This window comes from Temnothorax nylanderi, unplaced genomic scaffold (assembly GCF_030848795.1).
Source record: "Temnothorax nylanderi isolate EJ_2023f unplaced genomic scaffold, tnyl_v1.0 TNYL_tig0237_pilon, whole genome shotgun sequence".
NCBI lineage: Eukaryota > Metazoa > Arthropoda > Insecta > Hymenoptera > Formicidae > Temnothorax > Temnothorax nylanderi.
In genome coordinates, this window is record NW_027249299.1 from 1 (window position 1) to 23,055 (window position 23,055).

The 23,055-nt window shown below is 40.9% G+C and overlaps 4 protein-coding genes and 2 long non-coding RNA genes across 9 annotated transcripts; 3 read left to right on the top strand and 3 right to left on the bottom strand.

The window, feature by feature from the left end:
- Positions 1-36: 36 nt before the first annotated feature.
- Positions 37-5,694, bottom strand: LOC139779682 (cytochrome P450 6k1-like; the record flags this gene model as incomplete). The annotated part of the gene is made up of 5 exons (XM_071718121.1): positions 3,589-5,694; positions 1,557-2,085; positions 889-1,311; positions 514-707; positions 37-280 (listed from the first exon to the last, which is right to left on the bottom strand). Coding segments are annotated over exons 2-5 (1,378 nt in total), but the record flags the coding sequence as incomplete, so codon positions are not given.
- Positions 5,695-6,471: 777 nt separating this feature from the next.
- Positions 6,472-8,661, top strand: LOC139779661 (uncharacterized). Of its 2 annotated transcripts, XR_011719955.1 has the most exons (3): positions 6,475-7,291; positions 7,376-7,700; positions 7,797-8,661. It is a non-coding gene; the product is annotated as an uncharacterized lncRNA (long non-coding RNA). The 2 variants fall into 2 exon arrangements; XR_011719954.1 differs by having other exon boundaries at positions 6,472-7,700.
- On the bottom strand, positions 8,221-13,608 carry Hmgcl (hydroxymethylglutaryl-CoA lyase). The gene is made up of 7 exons (XM_071718084.1): positions 12,965-13,608; positions 10,298-12,848; positions 9,929-10,230; positions 9,580-9,824; positions 8,874-9,158; positions 8,582-8,622; positions 8,221-8,474 (listed from the first exon to the last, which is right to left on the bottom strand). The coding sequence occupies exon 2, from the start codon at positions 12,345-12,347 to the stop codon at positions 11,364-11,366; it is 984 nt and encodes a 327-aa protein (XP_071574185.1). The 5' UTR covers positions 12,348-12,848; positions 12,965-13,608; the 3' UTR covers positions 8,221-8,474; positions 8,582-8,622; positions 8,874-9,158; positions 9,580-9,824; positions 9,929-10,230; positions 10,298-11,363.
- Positions 13,609-13,644: 36 nt separating this feature from the next.
- On the top strand, positions 13,645-20,910 carry Rictor (rapamycin-insensitive companion of Tor). Of its 2 annotated transcripts, XM_071718078.1 has the most exons (9): positions 13,645-13,919; positions 14,019-14,063; positions 14,593-14,749; positions 14,837-18,088; positions 18,270-18,399; positions 18,499-18,866; positions 19,116-19,218; positions 19,291-19,398; positions 19,741-20,910. In XM_071718078.1, exons 1-9 carry the CDS (start codon positions 13,859-13,861, stop codon positions 20,152-20,154), a joined length of 4,638 nt encoding a protein of 1,545 aa, XP_071574179.1. In that variant the 5' UTR covers positions 13,645-13,858; the 3' UTR covers positions 20,155-20,910. The 2 variants fall into 2 exon arrangements, with proteins under 2 accessions (XP_071574179.1, XP_071574178.1); XM_071718077.1 differs by having other exon boundaries at positions 19,116-19,398.
- Positions 20,911-21,061: 151 nt separating this feature from the next.
- Positions 21,062-22,697, top strand: Emc4 (ER membrane protein complex subunit 4). 2 transcript variants are annotated; one of them, XM_071718088.1, is made up of 4 exons: positions 21,062-21,236; positions 21,540-21,811; positions 21,884-22,106; positions 22,354-22,697. In XM_071718088.1, exons 1-3 carry the CDS (start codon positions 21,169-21,171, stop codon positions 22,078-22,080), a joined length of 537 nt encoding a protein of 178 aa, XP_071574189.1. In that variant the 5' UTR covers positions 21,062-21,168; the 3' UTR covers positions 22,081-22,106; positions 22,354-22,697. The 2 variants fall into 2 exon arrangements, with proteins under 2 accessions (XP_071574189.1, XP_071574188.1); XM_071718087.1 differs by lacking the exon at positions 22,354-22,697 and having other exon boundaries at positions 21,884-22,273.
- Positions 22,378-23,010, bottom strand: LOC139779662 (uncharacterized). Its single transcript, XR_011719956.1, has 3 exons — positions 22,843-23,010; positions 22,727-22,780; positions 22,378-22,465 (listed from the first exon to the last, which is right to left on the bottom strand). It is a non-coding gene; the product is annotated as an uncharacterized lncRNA (long non-coding RNA).
- Positions 23,011-23,055: the final 45 nt, after the last annotated feature.

The window sequence follows — 23,055 nt, forward strand, 5'->3', positions numbered from 1 at the left end:
TTTCCGAATGGGATATAGACGTCTTCCGGTATGTACGTTTGTTCCTCTCGTTAAATCGCTCCGGATCAAATATATTAGGATTGCGGAAATATTTTGAATCATAGTGTAGGCCAAGTAACGAAACGTAAACCGGCGTACCCTCCTCAATTACGAGATTGTGCTCCGGCACTTCATAATTTTTCTTAGCCATGTAATTTAGGAATCCCAATGGCGGGTACATTCTCAAAGTTTCTGAGACCACCATATCGAGATACGGTAATGACAGTGAGTTTGGCTCCATCTGGTAATAATAAACAAGGTATAAAAATAATTTTTCATTCAAATTATAATTACAAATAGTCAAATAAGACTTTATCTTGATTTTTAGTTCATTTTCTGTGACTTAAAATATATTTTCTTTGCATTATAAGCCATAAATGTATATACAATTAAATTTAAAAATATATATCACTAAAAATAATTTACAAAAATAAAAAAATTACGAAAGAGACTCAGCGGATGATAGTCGCATACCATGCTATGTGTAACTCTTCCATTGGATTTCTTCAGTACCTCGAGTATTTCATTTCTTAGAGTGTTCTGAATTTTAGGTTGCAATGCGAGTTCATACAACGCGAAGGCCACAGTCGTTGAGATGGTTTCAAAACCAAATAAGAAGAAACTAGATGCTTGTGCCAAAAGATCATCTTCTTCGACATGTTCAAGTCCTGAAATTTAATTTATCTATAAAGTTCTAAAAGCTTTTGATACTTGCCGTGAATAAATTCGTTTCTCATGATTATTGATCAAACATGACGGTTACTCTGATTTTGTTATCGCAAGCCGTTATGTTACACATCTTTATTTATTCTTTTATATAAATTATGTCAACGTAATTATTTGGCTTACTGAAATTTTCAATGTATCTCCATCCAGGATCATTCCACTTGATGTCGACTAGAATATCGATGAGGTCGTATCTCTTATAATGGCGCGGGTGAGGATACGGAGGATACTCAGATTCGTCCCATTCCGATATATAACTACGGCGATCCAGCATTGTCTCCCAGAAAATTTTGCGCATAAAATCGGTTGTCTTCTTACCAAACACTTTTAGTTTAAGAAAACGAGTTAGATTTGGTAGGAAGAATATTGCGAGCATCTTCCAGGTGCGCCTATAATTATTTTCTAACATCGTTTTGGCATGTCTGCTATAATCGGAGTCTGGATTTTGAAACGTGTTCACGTCATCGCGTCCAAAAACAATGCTCCATATCACATCCATGGTAAATTTTGTACTTACGTCCATTACGTCTATTATTTGTCCATTACCTGCCGGCAATGTTATCAGTTGATTAAATCTGTTTAGCCTGCAGATATTATACTGATTTTCGCATTTTTTACTATATTAGAAGAGGACAAGCAAACATCTACGTGTGCATTAGAGTAACATAAAATATCTTAATACTACAAAAATTTTACAGATGATTGTAATTATAGTCACAGTCTTTATCCTGTTTTCTCGTCTTTTTACATTTCTTAATTTCAAGGATTACTTAATATACCCTCCAACTTACCATTTAATTCCAATGAGTCAAGATATTCAACTAAATGCTTTCCGCATTTCGGGTCAAATGCATACATCTGTACATCATCGTTAAAAAAAAATTGCATTATTTTGTCTTTCCATTTAAAGTGATCTTCTCTCGTGAAGAAGAGATTGGCGTAACCAATACGATCCTTTGGATCGGCCGAGGAGTATCGATTGTCAAAATTAGAATCTGCTGTGAGGACGTGCCGAATGACTTTGCGATCGCGAAGCAACAAGAAGGGCTTGTTAAAAATGTAGAGACCTATATAAGGTACATCCTTCTTTCGCTCGTAGAGTTCTTTTAAAAAGTATGATGGGGATTTCTTCAGGAATAGACACTCTTTGAAATTGCCAAAGAATGGCGTTGGCGGTATTTGCAGAACACCTCGTTTTTCCCAGTACTTGAAATTGCGAGTTATGTAAAGGTAAGCATTGTAAGCGATTACAATGAGAGTTATGAGAATTATGCCATCCAGGATCCAGTACTCCGTTATGAGCGCCATTTCGTAGTTTCTCTATAAAAATATGTTTCTTACACTTGTATAGTTAAAGAGAATGTAATATTTTAATAATTTGCGAGATTGAGGAGATATTAGTATATCATTAAAAGAAAATAATGGTTAATTGATATTTAAAAAAAAATGCTTTTGGGAACTCTAAAAATATGGGCAATTGCTATTTAACAAAGACACAAATCATTTTTTCTGGATATCTGCAGTTGTAACATGATTATTTGATTCTATTTATTTCCAAACTGTTTTGTTAACGCGATGTTTGTAATTTAACTTCCCGCGGAATTCGATTTAGTTTCTTATATCTTATATGCGTTTCAGCTACGTATCTGATTCTAAGAATATTAACCGGTAACGAAAAAAGTATAGGCCTTGAAAGTCTAGCGCGATTAGTTGTGCATGAGTTAACGTTATGTAATATTTAATTAATAATTCAATACAAATTGTGTACGTTTCGGCTCAATTTTGAGCCATCTTCAGGCGACGCGGTGATGGGTAAATTAAATAATCTTAAGCTTCCCGACGAGCATAAAATAAATATATAAAAATTGAACAAAAATAAGAAATACGCTCTTTATATATATCATATTTCAAGCTTAAGGAAAATAAGAGCAAAATGCCGTTGTTAAAGCGAGAGATATAAAATACAAAAATTAACTTTAATACAAACATAAATACAAATTACAGACGTTTTGGTCTCAAGCTTTAGACTCTATTCAATGTAACAATTAAAATTTGAAACAATATAAGAGGATAGGGCTAGCGAACAAAGCTGGGTATACGTGCTTAAAATATGTATTATATGTATTTCAGTAAACTGAAAGAACACATGTTCGACCTTCAATACGATCATCTTCAGTGCGCAATATACCGATAAGAATTATTCCAACGGAAAAACTTGAATTAGTATATCGGTTTTTAATTAAGTTTTTTTTTATAATTAAGAATTGAGCCGATAAATTACATGTGTATTTGACTTTATTGAGAGACATTAAGAGGTTCTCAATAAGATCAGATACTACATATGTAATTTATCGACTCAATTCTTAATTATAATGTAAGATTTTAACTTAAGTTTTTTCCGTTGGAATTCAACGATTGTCTATTTTTCTTTAGATAATTCTTATCCGTATATTGCGTACTGAAGATGATCGTATTGAAAGTCGAAACGTTTGTTTTTTCAGTTTACTAATTTATAATACATATTTTAAGCACTTATACTTAGCTTTGTTCACTGGCTCTATCGTCTTATATAATTTTCAATTATGCAAACTTTGTAACGTTTTAAAATTCGGTTATGATCTTAAAACGAGTCGTCAATAATAACGCATATAAAGTGGAAATGTAGACATGTACTTTAAATCGGTGGTCAGGACGCGAAATTTGTGAACAAAATCACCCGTGGCATTGACTGCTGACTTATAAATCAGAGAAAAAAGACCAAAGAAATTATCTAATAAATATAGTAACTCGTAAGTGTTATATGATAATGTGTAATCTACTTACCAAACAGTCGACTTCGCAATAGTTACTTCGCAATAGTGTTCGAATTCGATACGAGACAATGCTTTCTGTGTAAGATTGGCGCACCGACTGAAGATTTAGCTTCGGTTACAAGGTGAAAAGGATACTAATCTAATATGATGAAGCATTATATGTATAAAGGAAAGGAACTGGTCAATAAATAAAACAAGACAATAAATAAAGACAAATAGAAGATGTCAGTTATGTGGAAGTCTCTTGGTGAATAATCATTACAAAGATCTAATGTATCCTCTTGTAGGTTAATGCCATTATTTTGCACTTTAATGTAAAACATTTCAGAGATACTTTTGCCCATTTGATCTATGTTTTAAACTTTTAAAGCTAGAGGGTAGTGGCAAACAAGGGAACTTTGCAAAACTGTAAATTCTGTATAGCATGCCAATAATTAACAGTCTCCTTTGGGAAATATTAGTAATAAATTTATTAACAATCTTCTTGATCGTATATAGTTGCTCATAAGAATTTCGCATTATTGTACGCATACCGAATGTTGCATATGTAATTACACGTCGAAAAGAAATATTGTATATAATTTTATTGCATATTATATTTTTAATTGTATAATGTAACTTTTCTAATGTTGTATATATGTATATGGTAAAGTTTTGTAATAAAATTTTTCTGTACACTTTATATTTTTAATTTTATAATGTAACTCTTTTATAACGTTGTATGTATTTAAAAAATATATATAGCGAAATAAAATAAATGATAAAAATGTAAAAAAACGTATTGTAAATAAAAGAGGACCGCCGATCGGAATTGGCGGTGGTGGTGGTGGGCCTCTATAGGTTGATCTGTTTCTATCGGATGTATCACATCAGATAAAAACAGGTCACATCTATATATATATATATATATATATATCAGAAAATATTTAAATACTTTAAATTTTAAATTTTAATTTATATATATGTACGATTTAAGGAGTTAATAGTGTAATAATAACTGTATAATAATCAAGGTAAATAGCGCGCGCGAGCGTCTGTGATTGTGATATCCAGTAAAATAAAATGTCACGTTTGTAACTTAAAAAAAGTCGCAATGCGCGCCATTTTCGATAATCGATACAAAGCACGAGTGACGAGAGTCTCTTCCGGTTTCACGAATCTCCATCTCCATTCAAGGATGCCAGACTCGCGGTTTTTGCCAGCTACTGCCACCTCCCGTAAGTTAGCCGGTCAACTTCGACTTTATTAATTTTTTTTTTTTTTAATCGTTTGTTGGTCGTTTGTTGGTGATTGTTGGCCTAATTAGAACGTTTGTTGGTTCTTAATTTTTGTTTAAATTAAAAAAGAAAAATTAGCCTTAAGTTAGCCGGAAAAATTTTATTTTTAATTAAAAAAAAGCCTAATCGATGCGTAATCGTTTGCTGATGATTGTTGGTCTAATTTTAGCGTTTGTTGGTTTATTATTAGTCTTAAAAACGAAAAAAACCGAAAAATTATCTCACATTAAAGTAATCGAAGATTGGTTTATTTGCCTACGACTTAAGGTTTATTTCTATCAATTTAAGGCTAACATCTATAAAACTGGCTATGAATACGGGCCTTAACATCGGCAGAAAATCGCGAAAAGATCAAATGGTGGTTCCCTTGATTTTATCAGTCGAAATATTTGCATTTTACTTTGAATATTAGAGATTAAATCAGTGTACAACAGCTTTAACGTGCACTGAGTGCGTACCAGCTCTGCCAGTGAAAAACGCTATAAAGAGGATTTATATCTTATTTTTTCTTGCATAGATAAACAGAATGTTATCGGAAAGTCATCTAAGCATTTTGAGAAGAATCTTCGGAAAGATGAACGTAGAAACCAATTGTTGCAATTAAGAAGAAAGAAGCGCGAGCAAGTATTTGCGCAGAACAGAAATCTTGGTGGTTTTTCTTCGTCACCTGTTCTTATCTGCGTATTATAAAGGAATATGTTTTGATATATATTCCTTTATAATTTATGTTACACGGTTGCACCTGTTTTACAAAATCTTCAAGGTTCAAATAAAAGGTAAAGTTATATATTTCTTTATAATGCATATTTAGTGTTACTTTGTTTTTACTGTGATCGAGTTAATAAAAGTGTAACTTTTTTTAGGTTGGTTCAGCAGTTATAGCTATATTTTCTGAAGATAGAGCTCTTTATCGAGCGGAAGTTGTGAATATTGATACGTGGAAGGATGCATACGTAGTTCAGTACATAGATTTTGGAAATTGCGCAATCGTAGATCAATATAATATCTATTCTGTCGAGAAGAAATTTATGCATCTGCCTAGATTAGCAGTGCAGTGTTCCTTAAAAGATATCGTACCTAATAATAGTAACTCGAATTGGTCTGAAGTGGATAGTAACGCGCTCGATAATTGCTTCAGTGCTGATAAATACGAATGCATATTCCATAGTTTTAATGACGATCAATATATAATTTCATTAAACCATGATGGACAAGATGTGAGTAATATTTTGGTGCAAAAGAATCTTGCAGCCTTTACTACAAAAACCTCGACTGAAACAATCAGTGGTAAGAATTATTTCAAAATTCATTTATATTCCGATGCACATTTATAACAATAGTTATGCATTTCATATGTTAAATGCCAGATTATTTGACACACTTAAACATTATATTTTTTATATTTTAGCTCCAGAAACACATGATACAGAAGTAAAAGAACTCAATGTTATAGAAAAAGTGGACATAAGCCTCTTGAATGGCCAAACTCTCAAAACGAGAGTTTCTAATGTAAAAAATACAACCTAGTTTTATGTTCAGCTTCCATCTGCTTCAAAATGTGAAAGCATTGTTGATCAATACATGGCTAATAAAGATACAAAGGTATTATTTAGTACAAATGCATTTCAGCCACGAATCATATTCTGTCATATATTGCTCATAAACTTTATGGAAAATTAGAAAAGTAACTTCTCATTTTCTAACAACCATGAACTAACGGCTTGTCTTATTCACAAGCTATGATATCATTATTTAATAATTACAACAAAATCCATATATTTAAATTGTAATTTAATTGTAATTTAAATTGAAATTTCTTCAATTTCTTAAATGATTAAACAAATTCTAAGATTCGAAAATTAAACAAATTAGAAATTACTCATATTATTTCTTGAACTTTGATTCTGAAATATAATATATTACGGTGATGGAAAAGAATTTTATTCATGTATTTAAAAATTTAATATATCGTTAACACAAATGACTAACATCATGAATCTGGTTCATCCTATAACAAAATTTATATCTAGCCCAACATTCCTGAATGAATCGAATCGTACTTTCTGAAACTGTAGTAATATTTATAATTTCGACTTTATAAAATAAAATGTCTTAAATATCATTGCACGATGTATGGTATTAACAGATAAATAATTAAAAATTGATTGTAACAGTATCATAATGAATGTTTCATCATAATGTTCAAATTTCCTAAAATAACAATAACTTAACATTGAAAAGAGCTTGTACCTTCTCATTCAGCCTAACGATCGTTCGCATGAACTCAAGCGAATCTTATTGATAAGAAGTTAATATCAGGTGATGCCGCGATTATCAACTCGCGAGTTATGTCTTGGCACGGGTTGTTTAGTCTATACAAATGGAACATGGAAGCGAGCTGTGGTGATTAACTGTACACGGTCCGTCGGGTTTGATGTAAAGTTCATTGCTCTGGGGCATACGATGAAATCCTGAATGATGAGAGTGTACATAGACAGATATTTACAAATATTTCTACAGGTTTTATTGCTTCCACGATGCGAGTTAATGCCATATATCATGTTGCAATACGAAATTGTCATATTGGAACTGTTGAAATTATAAGTAAATTATGAATATGTATAAATAAGAAACTTGTAGTTTTGATATTCATTAATTCCCATTATTAATATGACAATCTAATGATCTAGGCTTTAGCTCTACCTGGAGAGCTCGTAGTCATGCAGAACCAAGCGTTAGAATGCTCCCTACAAGATGTGCCAGCGTCGTCCAACGTAGATAAACAATTGAAGGAACTCGAAGGCAAAGAAGTGTTAGTCTATGTGGAAGAAGTCAATAATAGCAGGTTTGTATAAATTTTACGCTGCAGTTACAAATATATAAGTAAGTTTCAAATAAATATTAACATTTTCTTGGATATTACCATCTTTTGTTCGTATAGACTTATATCGTAAAATTATACGATCTATCCGGCAATGGGATAATGAATACTGAGGAGAAGATACCACCCGTATGTCCGATGCCTATTCTAAGTTCAACTCACAAGGTCTCGGTGTCGTATGCGGATCATTCTACCAATATCTGGTTGCAACGGTATTCGGACGTGGATATTGAGACTAAACTGTCGGAAGATCTTCAACAGTATTACACTAATTCTGGTCAAAGACTCGAGCCAGAGGTACCTTTATTATGCGCAACGAAATATTTAGACGACGGTCAATGGTACAGAGGAAGAATCGTTAGTCTCACCGAAACAATGGCCTATGTTAATTACATTGACTACGGCAACACTGAGGAAGTTGCTCTAGACTCGATCATGATTTTGGAACCGCAATTTTATGAACCCTATCAATTAGCCATAAATGTATCGTTATCTGTATCTTTTATTGGCACTGAGGCTGAACAGAAGGGCATATTACAAGATCATTTGATGAATAAAGATTTCTCGGCTGTATTTTACAACGTACACAAGAAGTGGATCGTCGATCTGATCGAAAATGAAGAAAAGCTCAGCGATAGATTCCGCAAGGGTTCAATTTCAAACTGTTTCATAAATCTTTTTACAACTGGGATGCTCTCTTCTGGTGGCACGGCAATCTTGCGTGGCATTTTGTCGAATCTATAAAGCAATTATTTTATTGTACTTATGTAAACATATCATATATACACTACACGTAAAACCAAAGTAACACTAAATATGCATTATAAAGAAATATATAACTTTACCTTTTATTTGAACCTTGAAGATTTTGTAAAACAGGTGCAAGCTGTAACATAAATTATAAAAGAATATATATCAAAAAATATTTCTAGGTGCAATTAGCATGTTTATATTAGTTCTAAATAATAGAAAAAAAGTATGCATACACACACATATTAAAATAATCCAAATATCATAAATAATAAAAAGATTTTCAATATTTGTCAAAAATGAAAATATACGTTTAAATGTATGCATACATTTTAGTTTTATTAATAAAAAAATGTAAAACTATATATATTATTTTTTTATACATACTTTCTGCAACTGAAGGAAGAATATTAAAATACTTTGTGCGGCTGATGGATGAACGTGAAAATCCAAAAATATAAAGATGCGAGTCAATATCCAGTAATCCATCACATTCAAATGAGACTTTCTCGGCCAAAAGATATCTTTGTAAAACAAACTTCTTTGCTTTTGTGATCCAGCACGCCGTAACATATTTAAGCAATTGGCTGCAGTGTCCAATTCAAGAACTTTTTCTTCGGAAATCCATTTTGAAATTGCATGTTGCACAGATTGTTTATACTCTTGACGTTTCTATTTTACCGTTTAAAACGTATCAAACAATAATCGATGAGTAACACGTTTGACATGCGCAATATAAAATTTACAAAGAGTAAACTCTTCACAATAAAGAATGAATTAATTTCTATATTCTATTCTAAGATTTTTAACACTTTGAGTGCCATGTCACCCATATCTGGGTGTCATCTGCTAGAAATTTCCGCAAAGGTCGTCCATTTGTGAGTGACGGTCTTATTTATCCAATTAAAAATAATTTTACTAAATATTTAAGACGTTAAACAAATAATGTAAATTTTATTAAGACATAAGAAAAGCAATAAAATATTAAAACATATAAATCTTTGGAGCAAATATAGAAATTAATCAATTCTTTATTGTGAAGAGTTTACTCTTTGTAAATTTTATATAAAGTGTTAAACGTATCATTACTTACCTTAATATGAAGTCTTTGAATATTATGCACTGCAATTATTGTAGAAGGTAAACCTTGAGCAAGGCAAGACACGATAATTTCCTTGTCTCAATCGCCTATAATATCTCTGCGTACCATCGTTTGCTTGACTCGCGACAGAAGTAACAAAGAGTAACGTGGTAGCAACTTTGGCTGCATCTAATGTTGCTAAAACGTCACCCATCGATGGTACGATGATAGAAAACCACTGTTTCAGTCTTGGAACACTAAATTAATACAAATACATATATATATATATAATATTAACAAATTTTTAATTTACCTCACTAATAATAGAATAAACAAGTTCTTTTCCTGCTTTATAGCGTACCCAATATGTATAATGCCATTTGGACTAGTAGCAACATTAGCAGTTTCGTCCATGTTAGTTACAGCAGATACAATGTTCTTTAAATTGTATCTGCTGTAACTAATTAACAATGTCCACGTCACTTTGCAACGGTATGACCCAGATAAGAACAGGTGACGAAGAAAAACCACCGAGATTTCTGTTCTGCGCAAATACTTGCTCGCGCTTCTTTCTTCTTAATTGCAACAATTGGTTTCTACGTTCATCTTTCCGAAGATTCTTCTCAAAATGCTTAGATGACTTTCCGATAACATTCTGTTTATCTATGCAAGAAAAAATAAGATATAAATCCTCTTTATAGCGTTTTTCACTGTCAGAGCTGGTACGCACTCAGTGCACGTTAAAGCTGTTGTACATACACTGATTTAATCTCTAATATTCAAAGTAAAATGCAAATATTTCGACTGATAAAATCAAGGGAACCACCATGTTTCTTGATCTTTTCGCGATTTTCTGCCGATGTTAAGGCCCGTATTCATAGCCAGTTTTATAGATGTTAGCCTTAAATTGATAGAAATAAACCTTAAGTCGTAGGCAAATAAACCAATCTTCGATTACTTTAATGTGAGATAATTTTTCGTTTTTTTTCGTTTTTAAGACTAATAATAAACCAACAAACGCTAAAATTAGACCAACAATCATCAGCAAACGATTACGCATCGATTAGGCTTTTTTTAAATTAAAAATAAAATTTTTCCGGCTAACTTAAGGCTAATTTTTCTTTTTTAATTTAAAAAACAATTAAGAACCAACAAACGTTGTAATTAGGCCAACAATCACCAACAAACGACCAACAAACGATTAAAAAAAAAAAAAATTAATAAAGTCGAAGTTGACCGGCTAAGTTACGGGAAGTCGTGTTCCTCTAAGCAGAAGCAGTGATGCCAATGCTGATCGCTTATAGAAGTATATTCTCTATATTTCCTACTTTTCAAGAATATGGAGGCAATGTGGATGTTTATTTCAAATAAATGTGGTTTTATCATAAAATGGTGTGCTAATAAATGCAGTTGACTGAGATTAAAATATGTCACAATACATGTAACATTTATATTTCTTTAAAGATCCAATGTACAATTATATTGATATAAAATCCCATTTGTACAAACGTACAAAAATGTCGGTAATTATAAATTTATATATACATATTATATATACATAAGTTTGGTAGTTGTTATTTGGAATGCAAAATGCTTTGGTTCCATCTTGTAAAATTTTGGATGCTTTCCAGCAAGAGAGCACATCAGATAGGCACTGTGTGACACTGTCACACTGTCAACAAATAAAACATTTCCAAAGTCCCGAGTTTTTCTATTCGACAGTCAAACATGTATGACATTTTATCTACATATGCTTTTTGCTGGAAAGTATCCTTAAATATAACATTAAATATCGGTTAGCACTTTTGACGACTCTTCTTGGCAAGTACAGCCAGCGCAGTCTTTGAATGATTTGCTCTGCCTAGCTCGTTACTGATGTAATCACCAATCTCCACTATTTTATCAAAGTCTACGCCGGTCTCCAATCCTTCTCCCCGTAGGAAGTACAGTAGATCCTCCGTGGCGACGTTTCCCGAAGCGCCAGCAGCGTACGGGCATCCACCAAGTCCAGCGACCGAAGAGTCAAAGACTCTTACACCATCTTCGAGACCTGCGTGTACGTTTACCAAAGCCTGGCCGTACGTGTCGTGACAGTGCAGCGCGTAACAACTCATGTTGTTCGAGGAAACGTGGTGCAGCTCGTTTAAGACGCGCTTGATCTTCCTCGGTGACCCTACGCCTATGGTATCGCCCAGAGAAACTTCATAGCACCCGATCTCTAACATTATCGAAGCTAAATGTGCCGTAGTGGCCGGTTTGGTCTCGCCTTCGTAGGGACAGCCGACGATACAGGATACGTAACCCCGGGTCCTGATGCCGTGCTTCTTCGCCTCCTCCACGACCACCTTGAAATTCCTCACGCTCTCCTCGACGGAGCAATTGGTATTCGCCTTGGAGAAGGCCTCCGACGCTGCACCGAACACGGCGATTTCTTTCACGCCTACCGCGACAGCGCTCTCCAAGCCTTTCAGATTCGGTACCAGTACTGGGTAGGATATACCGTCTCTCTTCTCAATTCGTTGAAAGACCTGCGAGTTGTCGGCCATCTGAGGGACCCATTTCGGAGACACGAAACTCGTAACTTCAATGCTCCTCAATCCGGTCGCCGATAGCCGATTGATGAAGTCAACCTTGATTTCCGTAGGCAACATCTTTCTCTCATTTTGCAATCCGTCTCGTGGTCCAACTTCGACTATTTTTACGAAATCGCCGGATTGTTTCGTTGCATATCTTCGGATGTGATTACGAAGATTACGAACGCTCGAGAGTAATTTTAGCATTGTGAGAAAAACTTATCGAAACTGATTAAAAATGAAATATCGCGTTAACTAAAAATATATCGTACTATGTATTTACAAATTTTACGTACAGTGGAGTCGCTCGAACCTAAAAAGGCTTAAAAAACAGCTTGTTTATCTAGTTACTTCCCCAATTCTACCAATAACCATAAGATGTCTCTATTCCGAGATCGGTATTTCTATAAACATCTGTTGCATTTTAAAAGTTTGCGCTTTTTATAGGGCTATAGGGTAATCAACCAAATTCTGATTAACTACACATATTATCGCAGATAATAGTATTTCGTTAACATGGAATTAGTTTTGGTTCTTTGACACGTGAGAAGAAAGATTAGATTGAGAACAATAAATCGCATAATTAGAAATGTCTAATTTTCGAAATTTGGTTGAAATCGCCCTTAGTTCGCGCGGCACCTTTTGTGCAGAATTCACCTCGCATCCGACAAATAACTTCCGATCTGTCCAAGTTAGAAGATTCGTTTTCTAAAAATAAGAATGTTATATTAGAGCTAAAATCTCAAAAAAACATTTTCTTACAAGATATTGAAATATTATAAATAAAATTAATTAATCGCTCAAGTTTTTCCAATCAAAGATACCTGCACGTTGCATGCAATTGCGCTTGTTGCAAATTTGCATTTCTCGCTGACTCGCATCCTTCTCGTATCAACAATAACGTGGCGTACTTGACGGTCCCCCCTTACGTCTATCTCTCTCACGCTTCTCGTGGGGACTGGGGGGCGCGCGACCCGTTCATTTCGTTTCTCACGTCGGTGGGCCGGGTGGGCGGTGCACGGGCGAGCGTATAAGCGACTCCGACTGTAGAGAGAGCGGTACGCGGTACCACCGCACGCGCGGCGCCTTCGCCAGCCGGGCATGCGGAGGAGCGCGAAAGCGGAGCGGCGAGATTTCGCCCCCGTTTCCACCACCGCCGTTCCCGTCGTTGTCGTCGTCGTCGTCGTCTTCGCTTTCGTCCTCCTGCTCCTTCCGACGGGTCCTCGTCCGCCACCGTCGTCGGCTATTCGGCGCGGTAGCACCGGAGTAGAGTCGCGATCAACGACTGCCGACTTACGTCGCTGTCGCTCCGCTCGACGCGCGTGAGTCGTGACGCGCGCGACGCTCCGGAGTCACGACTCACGGCCGACACGTTCGTCGATAGGGCTATCGCGTGCCCTCGCGCCCCCATTCACGCAGTCACGCACGCACGCACGCACGCACGCACGCACTCTGCACGCCTGCGTTCGTAGTGCTTCGCGTGTTCGTGTTCGTTCGTTCGTTCGTACGTACGCTCGGCGTCGCTCGGTGCTCCCGCTCGCGGTCAAGAATGACATATCGCGACGCGCGGGTGACGCGCGACGACCACGCACGCACCGGGAGGAGCGTCGTCGAGCGGGAGCAGCGCGACCGCGACGGTTGAAAAGGGAGAGAATCCTGAAGCGGAACCCACGTCGCGCGGAACCGCGGAACGTCCAAGCCCGGGCTCCGGTCGGACAATGGCAATCTCGAATTGGATGATGTGGGGTAGGAGCCTACGCACCGGCCGATCTCGTCGAAGTGCGTGCACGGCAATTGCAATTGATAATTGAAAGTCGATCGCGCGACGATGCGTAGCGTTCACTCCACGCGTCTTGATTTTGTTTTCTTTGATTGCAGGCCGCCAGGACGAGGACAACTGCGTGCAGCTCGATCTGTCAAGAGGTTAGTAACCTAACCTGCCTATGCCTACCCGCGGTCGCGGGGATCTTACCCTCCTCTCCCTCTCCACCGACGACGGCCTTTTGGGACCGCCTCGCAGCCTCGCACCTCTCGCACTTCCGTGTATTTATTTACCTTTCGCCTGGCGAGCACGCAATGTTGCGCAACGTCGCTGCGCGAGCCGCGACGTCTCGGTCCCGAGATCGGCGACCGGTTCGCCGAGTGTTTTTAACGGCGAAAAATGCGGATACCTTCCAACGATATCGAATGATACGAATCTCTTGCCATTCGAGAGTTTAGAATGTATTCATATCGGCCTGATCTGAAAACGGAAAAGGTCAGAGAAAGAGAGACAGTATCTGGGGGACCAGCCAGTCGACTCTGCTTTAAACTTTATTATCCCGTTTTCAGATCAGTCTGTATTGCGCAATTATTTTAGCTGGTCTTTCTTTACCTGAAAATGCACGAGGCACGATTATTATTTCCTTTCCTTACAAATTGTTCACAAGAAGAAATGCTTTATGTTTTGTAGGATTAAAGGAGAACGTTAAGGAGGTCTTAACTAATCTTTGCCAGCGGCACAATGTTCCAAGCGTAAAGAAGCTAGCGTATCTCAATGCTATTGTTAAGTTGATTAGCGAAATTGACGCGCCAGATTATGGATATTCAGCAGAGGATCTGTTCTGTTGGTAAGAATCCATTGACGACTAGATTTATCAAGTCTTAGAGACTTTGATTGTCAATTACTGCTCGCAACAATGTTTTTTTTTTTACAGTTTACGCGTGGCGCTGGTCCACGAGGCGACGCAGGTGCGCGCCGCCGCTTTACGGGCGGTGCGTTACATGCTCAAGAAGGAGCAGGATGTCGTCGCGATCAACAGGCTGCAGTACCCGTACTTCTTGGCGCGTAGCATGGACGTTAACCTGCGTAACGAGATGGAGAGGATACAAGCTCTCCGACTCGTCAGGAGGATCCTGGTATTAGCCCCCAAGCATTTTAGTTCCGTGCTAGCGAGATCCCTAATCAGTTTAACGAACGGTGGCATAGAGGAGAGGGATCGTGCATTTAAAGCATTTCTAGCGGTCCTGTGCGAGTTGGGTGTCTTGAACTCGAATCTGCTGATAAGCTGCGGCGGCGTTGGTGCGCTGGCCAGGGCCGCGATGACCGGGCAGAGTAGTATCGCGGTCGAATCCGTCGTCGGGGTGCTGCTGCGACTGCTGAACAATCCCGATACGCGCGGCAGCGTCTCCCTCCTGTGCTTTGCCGCGCCCTACTGCGAGCTCCATTCCTTGAGCATGGAGAGAACCAAGGAAGAGCGCGAACAGAGATTCGCCGCCAGTAAACTAGCCCTGCTGAGCATCCTGCGCTCGTATCCGGGCGTCCTTCACTTCTGCCGACCGGACAATAATTCGGGTCTCAAGGCCATCGCGGATATTCTATATGTGGACCAACTGGAGGTGCGCGGCGCCGTTCTGGAATTACTCTACGAGCTACTGGACCTGCCATTGCCCACGTGGACCGATGAGCCAGACGTCGCGCTGGCCGCGGTGGATCCCAGCAGATCGCGGGACTCGTGGAAGCTGTCGGAGGGCTTTGTCGCCGCCGAAGGAAAATTCATCCTGCCGTCCCTGTCGTCGCACAGTCCCAACATCACGGAGATACACTCGGCGTTGTTGGTCTATGTTCTTCTGGAATGCGGTCTGCACCGAGCCCTCGCGGAAACCATTGTCTCCAGCGACACGTTTATCTCGGTGCGCGCGGCGGTACTGCTAGGTGCGTTGCTGCACCTCGCGCATTCCCTCCTACCATCCGAGCTCTGCGACCTTACGCCGCCATTGCCTAATCTATTGGAGCACGCGAGTGCCGGTAAGCATCAGGCATTAGCGGCGGTCACCATTCTCGAGCGAATGCACACCATGATGCGACGTAGACCGACCCCGGCGAGTCTCTTCCTCGATCGTGTCCTTCAAGCAGGCACCTGGCTACGTCCGATCCTGCCGCGGCGTCAACGGCCATCCGGCAGGCACTGGCTGCGAATTGGCAGAGAGTCGCCGATCACGCCTCTGCTGAAGGATGCGCAGGTGCTCAGCTCGAAGGACGCTCTTGCTTGGAACTGGCCAGTGGTGCGGGCGATTCTACGATCGCGCGAAGATGCGACGCGAATCCTTCATGATTCCGATCACCGGCTGTTCATGAAACGACTCGTGCGTTACTTTAAACCGTCGTGGAACGGTTACAGCAGAGTCGAGCTGGGCACGAGCGCAACGTTGGCACGCGAGGCGACTCTCGCCGGCTGCGATTTGTTGAACTGTTTGTTGGAACTGCACGAACCGGAAGGCGCGCGACTGCTCAACGAGCTGATCGGCGACATCGCTGAGCAGATCGGCAACATTCGCACCGCCGAATCTGCGCACGATTGCCTGTTCTCGCCGCGTCACATGTCCACCACGTGTTGCCAGAAGTACTTCCTGTTTCTCGGTCAGTTGAGTCATTCGGCCAAGGGCACGGTGGTTCTCAAGAGTTTCAACCTGCTGGAGAAGCTGCAGGATCTCGCGTTGGCCACTAATCACGACTGCTACGTCAAACTGATCGTCTCTAGCTTGGATTACTCTCGGGACGGTCCCAACAGGAAGGTACTGAGCAAGATCATCTCCGAGGCGACGTTGTGGAGCACGCGCCTCTACACCACACAGTTCCTACGGCTGATTCTTCGTGCCAGAATGACGGATGCCGTACGCTGGGCAATGACATTGCTAGCGGACCGATTATCGGACAGCTACACAGCCGTGGCGTTGGCCGCTCTGGAGGCGCTACACGAGGCCTGCGACGAAACCGAGTACCTGGAGGCATTGTTGCAACAGGGTGGACAGTCACGCGATTGGGACAAGTGGTTGCACCACCTGGGCGACAAGGGTTATCTATTGAAGATCCGACTCTATTCTCTTCAGCAGGGTTTCGCGAGTCTCGCCGCACCTTCCGAGGAGTTGGAGAAGTGGATCGGGCCCGGTGGTTTCGCCGAGCGATACGTGGGTCTCGTGGAAGGGGAGATACACGATGCGTTGACGTGTCGTCAACGCGACGAGACCGGGAGCTACCAGAGAAGGCCCACCAGCGACGTGGTGATGACGCCGCGGGATGTCTACGTGCCGCCGCATCTGATCGGTCAGCTGGCGCAGCACGATCTGGGGATGCAATTACTGTTACGTCGCAACGTGATACAGCGTTTCGCTCGAGTGTTGCAGCGATTCAAGCTGGAGTTTGGCGGTCGCGATTCAGAGTCCAACTCGCGAGGTACCAGAACAAATCGTCTCGCCGCTATGGCAGCAGCGACGGCAGCCTCCGCTGCCGTCGACGATGTCTGTATCATGTCGGAGGAGTCGGGAACGGATGAAGCCGTCGAACAGTGCAGCCGCCTCGAGACCATCCCCGATTACGAAACGGTGGAGAACGAGACACGCGATACCACGAGTCAACCGCGAACGGAGTCACTGATGGAGATCCGTCGTAAGACTAGCGTGGACGATTCCAGACACACTACTCCGGAGCGAAGCTGGAGGCTGGAGACCGAGTCGTCGCGCGACGACCACTTTGTCGGCCCGAACGGCGGCATTCTCAAAGTCAAATCGGCTCTCTGGGCTCTCGGCCACGCGGGCACGTCCGTCGCGGGCGTCGAACACTTGAGCCATTTGGGTATCATCGAGATGATTACATACATGGCGGAAACGTGCCCGTATTACTCGGTACGCGCCACCGCGATGTACGCTCTTAGTCTGATCGGCACCACGCGAGCTGGAGCCGACACGCTGGTCAACTTCAACTGGCCGTGCGTCAGGCATCGACGCGGTGACAACTGGCCCGTGGTACCGCCCTCGACCAGATATCCTATGCCAAGTCCGATTCCTGTGCAGCGACATCACCGTAGCCTCAGCGACGGCAAACCGGAACTGCTCGAGCCGATCGTGCGCCGCACCAGGAATCGATCCGAAAGCGCGGCCACGGATCTCGAGGCGCGACGATACTTCCTTTCGTAAGTGAATCGATTAAAGACGAAAATACATATCGAGAAAAGATTAAAATCATTTTAATCTGAAGTGGATTTTCTAAATGGAAACTTAATTGTCGAAATGTCATAGCTTAAGGATTTTTTGACTTTTATTTTTACTTAAAATTTAAAGAAAGATAATGTTGTGTTTTCTTCTGTTTTTCAGAGAGAGAGGCGAAACTCCGAGTCCTGTTTCAAGTATTCAAAGACTAAGCCAACAAGATGCTGAAGGATATGCACGACTACGTAGTTTACAACGCCATCGCAGACCGAGTTATTCTCAAAGTAGTTTAGAAGTATGTGAAAAATCATGCCTACACCTTTGGAAACACGATTCAACGGCGTCTGCAAAAAAAACAACACGATAGACAACAATCGAGTCTTTCTTCTTGCAGATGTATAGTTTAGACGGCCGTCTCTCGCTGCAGAGTCTGTCGGAGTACGATTCATCCCGCAGCTGGATTGCGGAGAACGCGGTTCTCACACCGACGCCACCTCCTCCGGAGGATGACAATGAGAACGTGTTTTACATGGGTGTCTGCCTGCCGAGGAAACTGCTCACGATCTTCCCCGAGCCTCCTCAGCCATCCCAGCCAACCATTCTTGAGGATAGTATCAGGTCCGAGTTGGAGACGACAGAGATCGACGAGGAGTCCAATTCGGAATGCGATGCCGATACTGAGCATTGCCGCACGTGTCTCGTTTGCTATCACGGCAAAAGTGGCAAAGACGCTGGTACGGAGCAGGATATGAAATTGCGAAGGTAAACGAAAACGCGATCTTTTAGCACAGTACTCGTACGTTAGAGGTAGAAGATAAATATAGTTGAAATGCAATGAAAAAATCGCTTGAGAGGTAGAGAGAAAAATTAAGATCAGAAATTTGGAATTATAGTTCTTAATTAATTCAAATTAAGATGAAGTACTTTTTTGTTGTTTTTTCACGTCTAAACGTGAATGATAAAAATGTAACGAAATTTTACGTTGTATCTAATTCGGTCATGTTTCTACAGAGAAATACTTAGGCACACTCAACGCCTTGCAAACCCAGTGTGGTATCGTTACAGTCGTCAATCGTTACTTAGACTGAGACAGCGGTATCCCGAAAAATTTCAGGTACCGTACGTTTTGTTCCTTCCGATGTCTCATCATGCAGGAGTGTTCTTTATGTATGTTCGCTTTTTGCAGGATACCTGCTTGTTTTCGGACGTAGCTGCTCGCCTGGGCAGCGGTACGTACAGAATGCCAGCGCGGCGATTTCTGCAAGAGCTGTTTCTAGATTCTCCATTCGATGCGGTAAGTTCTTTCCGACGCACGCTCCCGTGTGCCGACACTCGCGTAATCGCATGACTCTCGTGATTGTTAGCGTTTGCGTCAGCGTTATTTTATAGTTGGAGCAACGGATAATCGGTTGAAGGAATCGTTAAAAATAATAAAAGCTCGAAGAACTCGTTTCTAAACTTGTCATCAGTGTGACGATATTTATGAGTCTCAATAACTATATTAAACCTGTCTATTATCAGCTTCTTCCCGCCCTCTAGATTTACTTACACAACTATTATGTACTTAAGAAAATTAAGATATATACATGAGCCTCCCTTTTTCTCTTGGATTGCAAGATAACTTGTGATTTTGCAGCTCTACGTCGAACCAGTCAACATCCTGAAGATACCGATTGGCACGGAGGAGAATCCTCTGCAATCACCTGTTCCTAGCTCCGAGGCTAGCCCTCGGCAGCAGTCTGTAAGTCCCGCGGAGGGCAAGATTAACGGAAGACTTACTCTGACTGAGATACAAACGGCGCAACTGGCGTCGGTTGCCGAGGAGGGCTCCGCGACCGGTGGCGACGGCGGCAGCAGCGAATCGTGCAACGCCGGACATCAACGTAAAAAGAAGCCTCCGGAGGTCGTGCGTCCGTCGCAAGAGCGGCGCACCGATGAGAAGATCATAGCCGAGATCCTAAAGCCGGAAGAGCGAATACGTTTGTCAAAGAGTTCCGATAGGTCTTTAAAAGTATCAGGTACAAACACTGCCATCAGCCTTGATTCGTAGTTTCGAATTCACGATCACGACTGCGCGCGTGTACGTACGTGCGTGTGTGCGTGCGTACGTGCATGCGCGCGTATGCTGTGTGTACATATTTTGTATTAAAATGATAATGATATATATAAAGATAATAAATGACACATATACACATACATACACATACACACACTGCCGGCAATCAGACGTATCCTTACGCATATTTCAAATGTTTCTTATTCTTGCGCGCCTCGCGTCTATCTCTACATAATTATTCATTAATCCTAGGATTACACATGTTTTTGTACACTCTCTTGGAGACAGCCGAATATTTTTATCACACGGGTCTCGTAAAATTGCAGACTTCTCAGCGGAATTTTTTTCCAGAGAGATTCCAGACATAGAATATGATTATAAAATCGAAATTCAAGTCTGTTTGTTAAATTGTAAAATACAAATGTAAGGAGAAATGTTCAATGTAATGACTTTCCCAAGTCTCTGTTCTCCGACTTCTGTGTGTAGTCCGCGGGTTGATGACCGATTAATTCGTATTTTATATCTGTATCGTATGTCCCGTTGTAATATATCGCATTATTTTTTAATGTCGCAATCGAGACTTTTTCTTTGCGAAGATGCGACGAGAGACCGTGTAACGTTGCTAGTTTTATACTTAATATTACAATTTCATTTCTATTTATACGCATTAATTTATGTATCATGTATACGATGAAAAAAAGATGGAAAAAAAGAAGCAGGATGTGTGGAATATCAACAAATGTCTACGTATATCTCGCATCTCCCCTTTTTTCTCCACCCAGTTTATCATGTTCCCGATTCCCGATTTCTTCGACGTTGCTGGTCGAGGCACCACGTTATTGACGCTACCGCCCTGCGTTCTTCAAGAAATCCGCTAGTCGGCGCAGCGAGCGTCCACCACGCGAATCTCTGCTCCGGATGTCACCGATCATTCGCGTCATCGTGCGCCGTCCATAATCATTTGTCGAGGATACAAACGATACGGGTTCGCTAGCGCGAATAATCCCGATGACGATGATGGCGAGCTCGAAGCAAGGTTCCAAGCGGTCGAAGTGGGCCCTAGACTTTTCGCACAGGTACGTAACCTAATCGGAGCGGATTTTATCCGGAGTACACGTGTCGGTTTAATGTATTTCGATCGCCGACGTTGGACAGCTACTCGCGTATTAAATATTAACGTTATATTAAATATTAAGTACGCGTCGTCCGTTCCTTCCAATTTTACCCTCCGCAACTTTTCGTGTGATTTCTGTATCTTCTCGATCGAATCCCCGAATATTATTTTATCCCTCGATTGAAGGACGCTGCTGGAAAGAACAGCAGCCTTCCGCTTTCTGGCGTTTTACAAGTGATTATTAATAAACGAAACATCTTCGCAGAACGAAACAGGAAAAAAATGTGGAGATACCTTCTCCACCAGGGTATACACCTACCGGTTCCCTCTTTCACAATGTGGAGTACATGAGGGAGACCGACTCCAATCACCTGATAATAAAGAAGTCCTGGGACCTGGCGTTGGGGCCCCTCAAACAAGTACCCATGAATCTGTTTATCTTGTACATGGCTGGTAGTTCCGTCTCGATATTCCCCATCATGATGGTCGGGATGCTCATCATCAAGCCGGTCAAGGCGCTGTTCACGCTTCAGCAAAGTGAGTTGATCTGAAATTTGTCAAGCGTAAACGCTCAACGCCGTTCTATAATCACATACTTCCTCTGCTCAGCGTTCAAAGTGATCGAAGGTACACACGCGTGCGGACAAAAGTTCGTGTACTTCCTAGGACAGTTAGTGAATATCGCGTTAGCTCTGTACAAGTGTCAGTCGATGGGCCTGCTACCGACGCACGCGTCCGACTGGCTGGCGTTCGTCGAGCCCCAAACGAGAGTGGAGTACTCCGGCGGGGGTTACATGTACATTTGATGCGAAGGGGTCGGTCAGGCGGCATTGTAAGTATTCGGCATACGCGCCCACGTGAATTATAGCTAAATTATACTGCAAGGACATGCGTGTCATGCGTTTAAATATTGTTTATTAAAATAAAAGTATGGAAAAATAAGTGTGTGGCTCGTCTCTTTGTACATTACTTGAATACATATATACAGACATATGAGTATATCGATGAGTTTCCTTGAGAGATATAGCTAAATGTTACATTTACATCGTATCGATAATGGCATACGTTCCGTCTTCTAGTATTGGAAGGGGTTCAGAGGAGATACACGCTACGCTATGGCTTCTTTTTATTCTCATCTAGAAACTGAATTACTCGCTGATATAGTTTCGATGGCTCATCCACTCGTGGCACCTGTGGAAAAAACAATTCAGCCTCAAAAAGTTGCAAAGTATTTATTAGGAACTTCATGTGGCATACTCAACACTTTACGTGATTTTCAATTTGGGCTGATTCAAAGGAGAGACGGCGAATGCGACGGATAACGGAACAAAATTGAAATATCGTTGCTTACATGAAGAAAGGAACCGATAGTGACTTACGTATATTTATTTTGTTATATATAAACCAATCAAAGTTGCAAGAACGTCTCTTATCTTATCGAAACCTGCGTACCTCATAATTTTGGGCTATGTATATTCCGGCGTATACTCCAATGCTCAGACTGATCTGCAAGTCATTATAACGTTACAACGCGTTTTCGAAATCACGAGTTTTGTGTGTTTACATACCAGGAACCGGAGCATATTGAAGGTTCTCAATGCAGGCTTGTCTAACCCGAGAATCTCGTCCGCTGACACTCGCGAAATACCCAAACATTCAGACAGAAGTGCACTGACGTATTACTCGAGCATAAAACACGCGTGAACATGATCAGAAACACATGAAAAGCTAGTCAAGAGTCGCTGGTTACTTTGGTGACAGGAAGTACGGTCTGGTTTGTA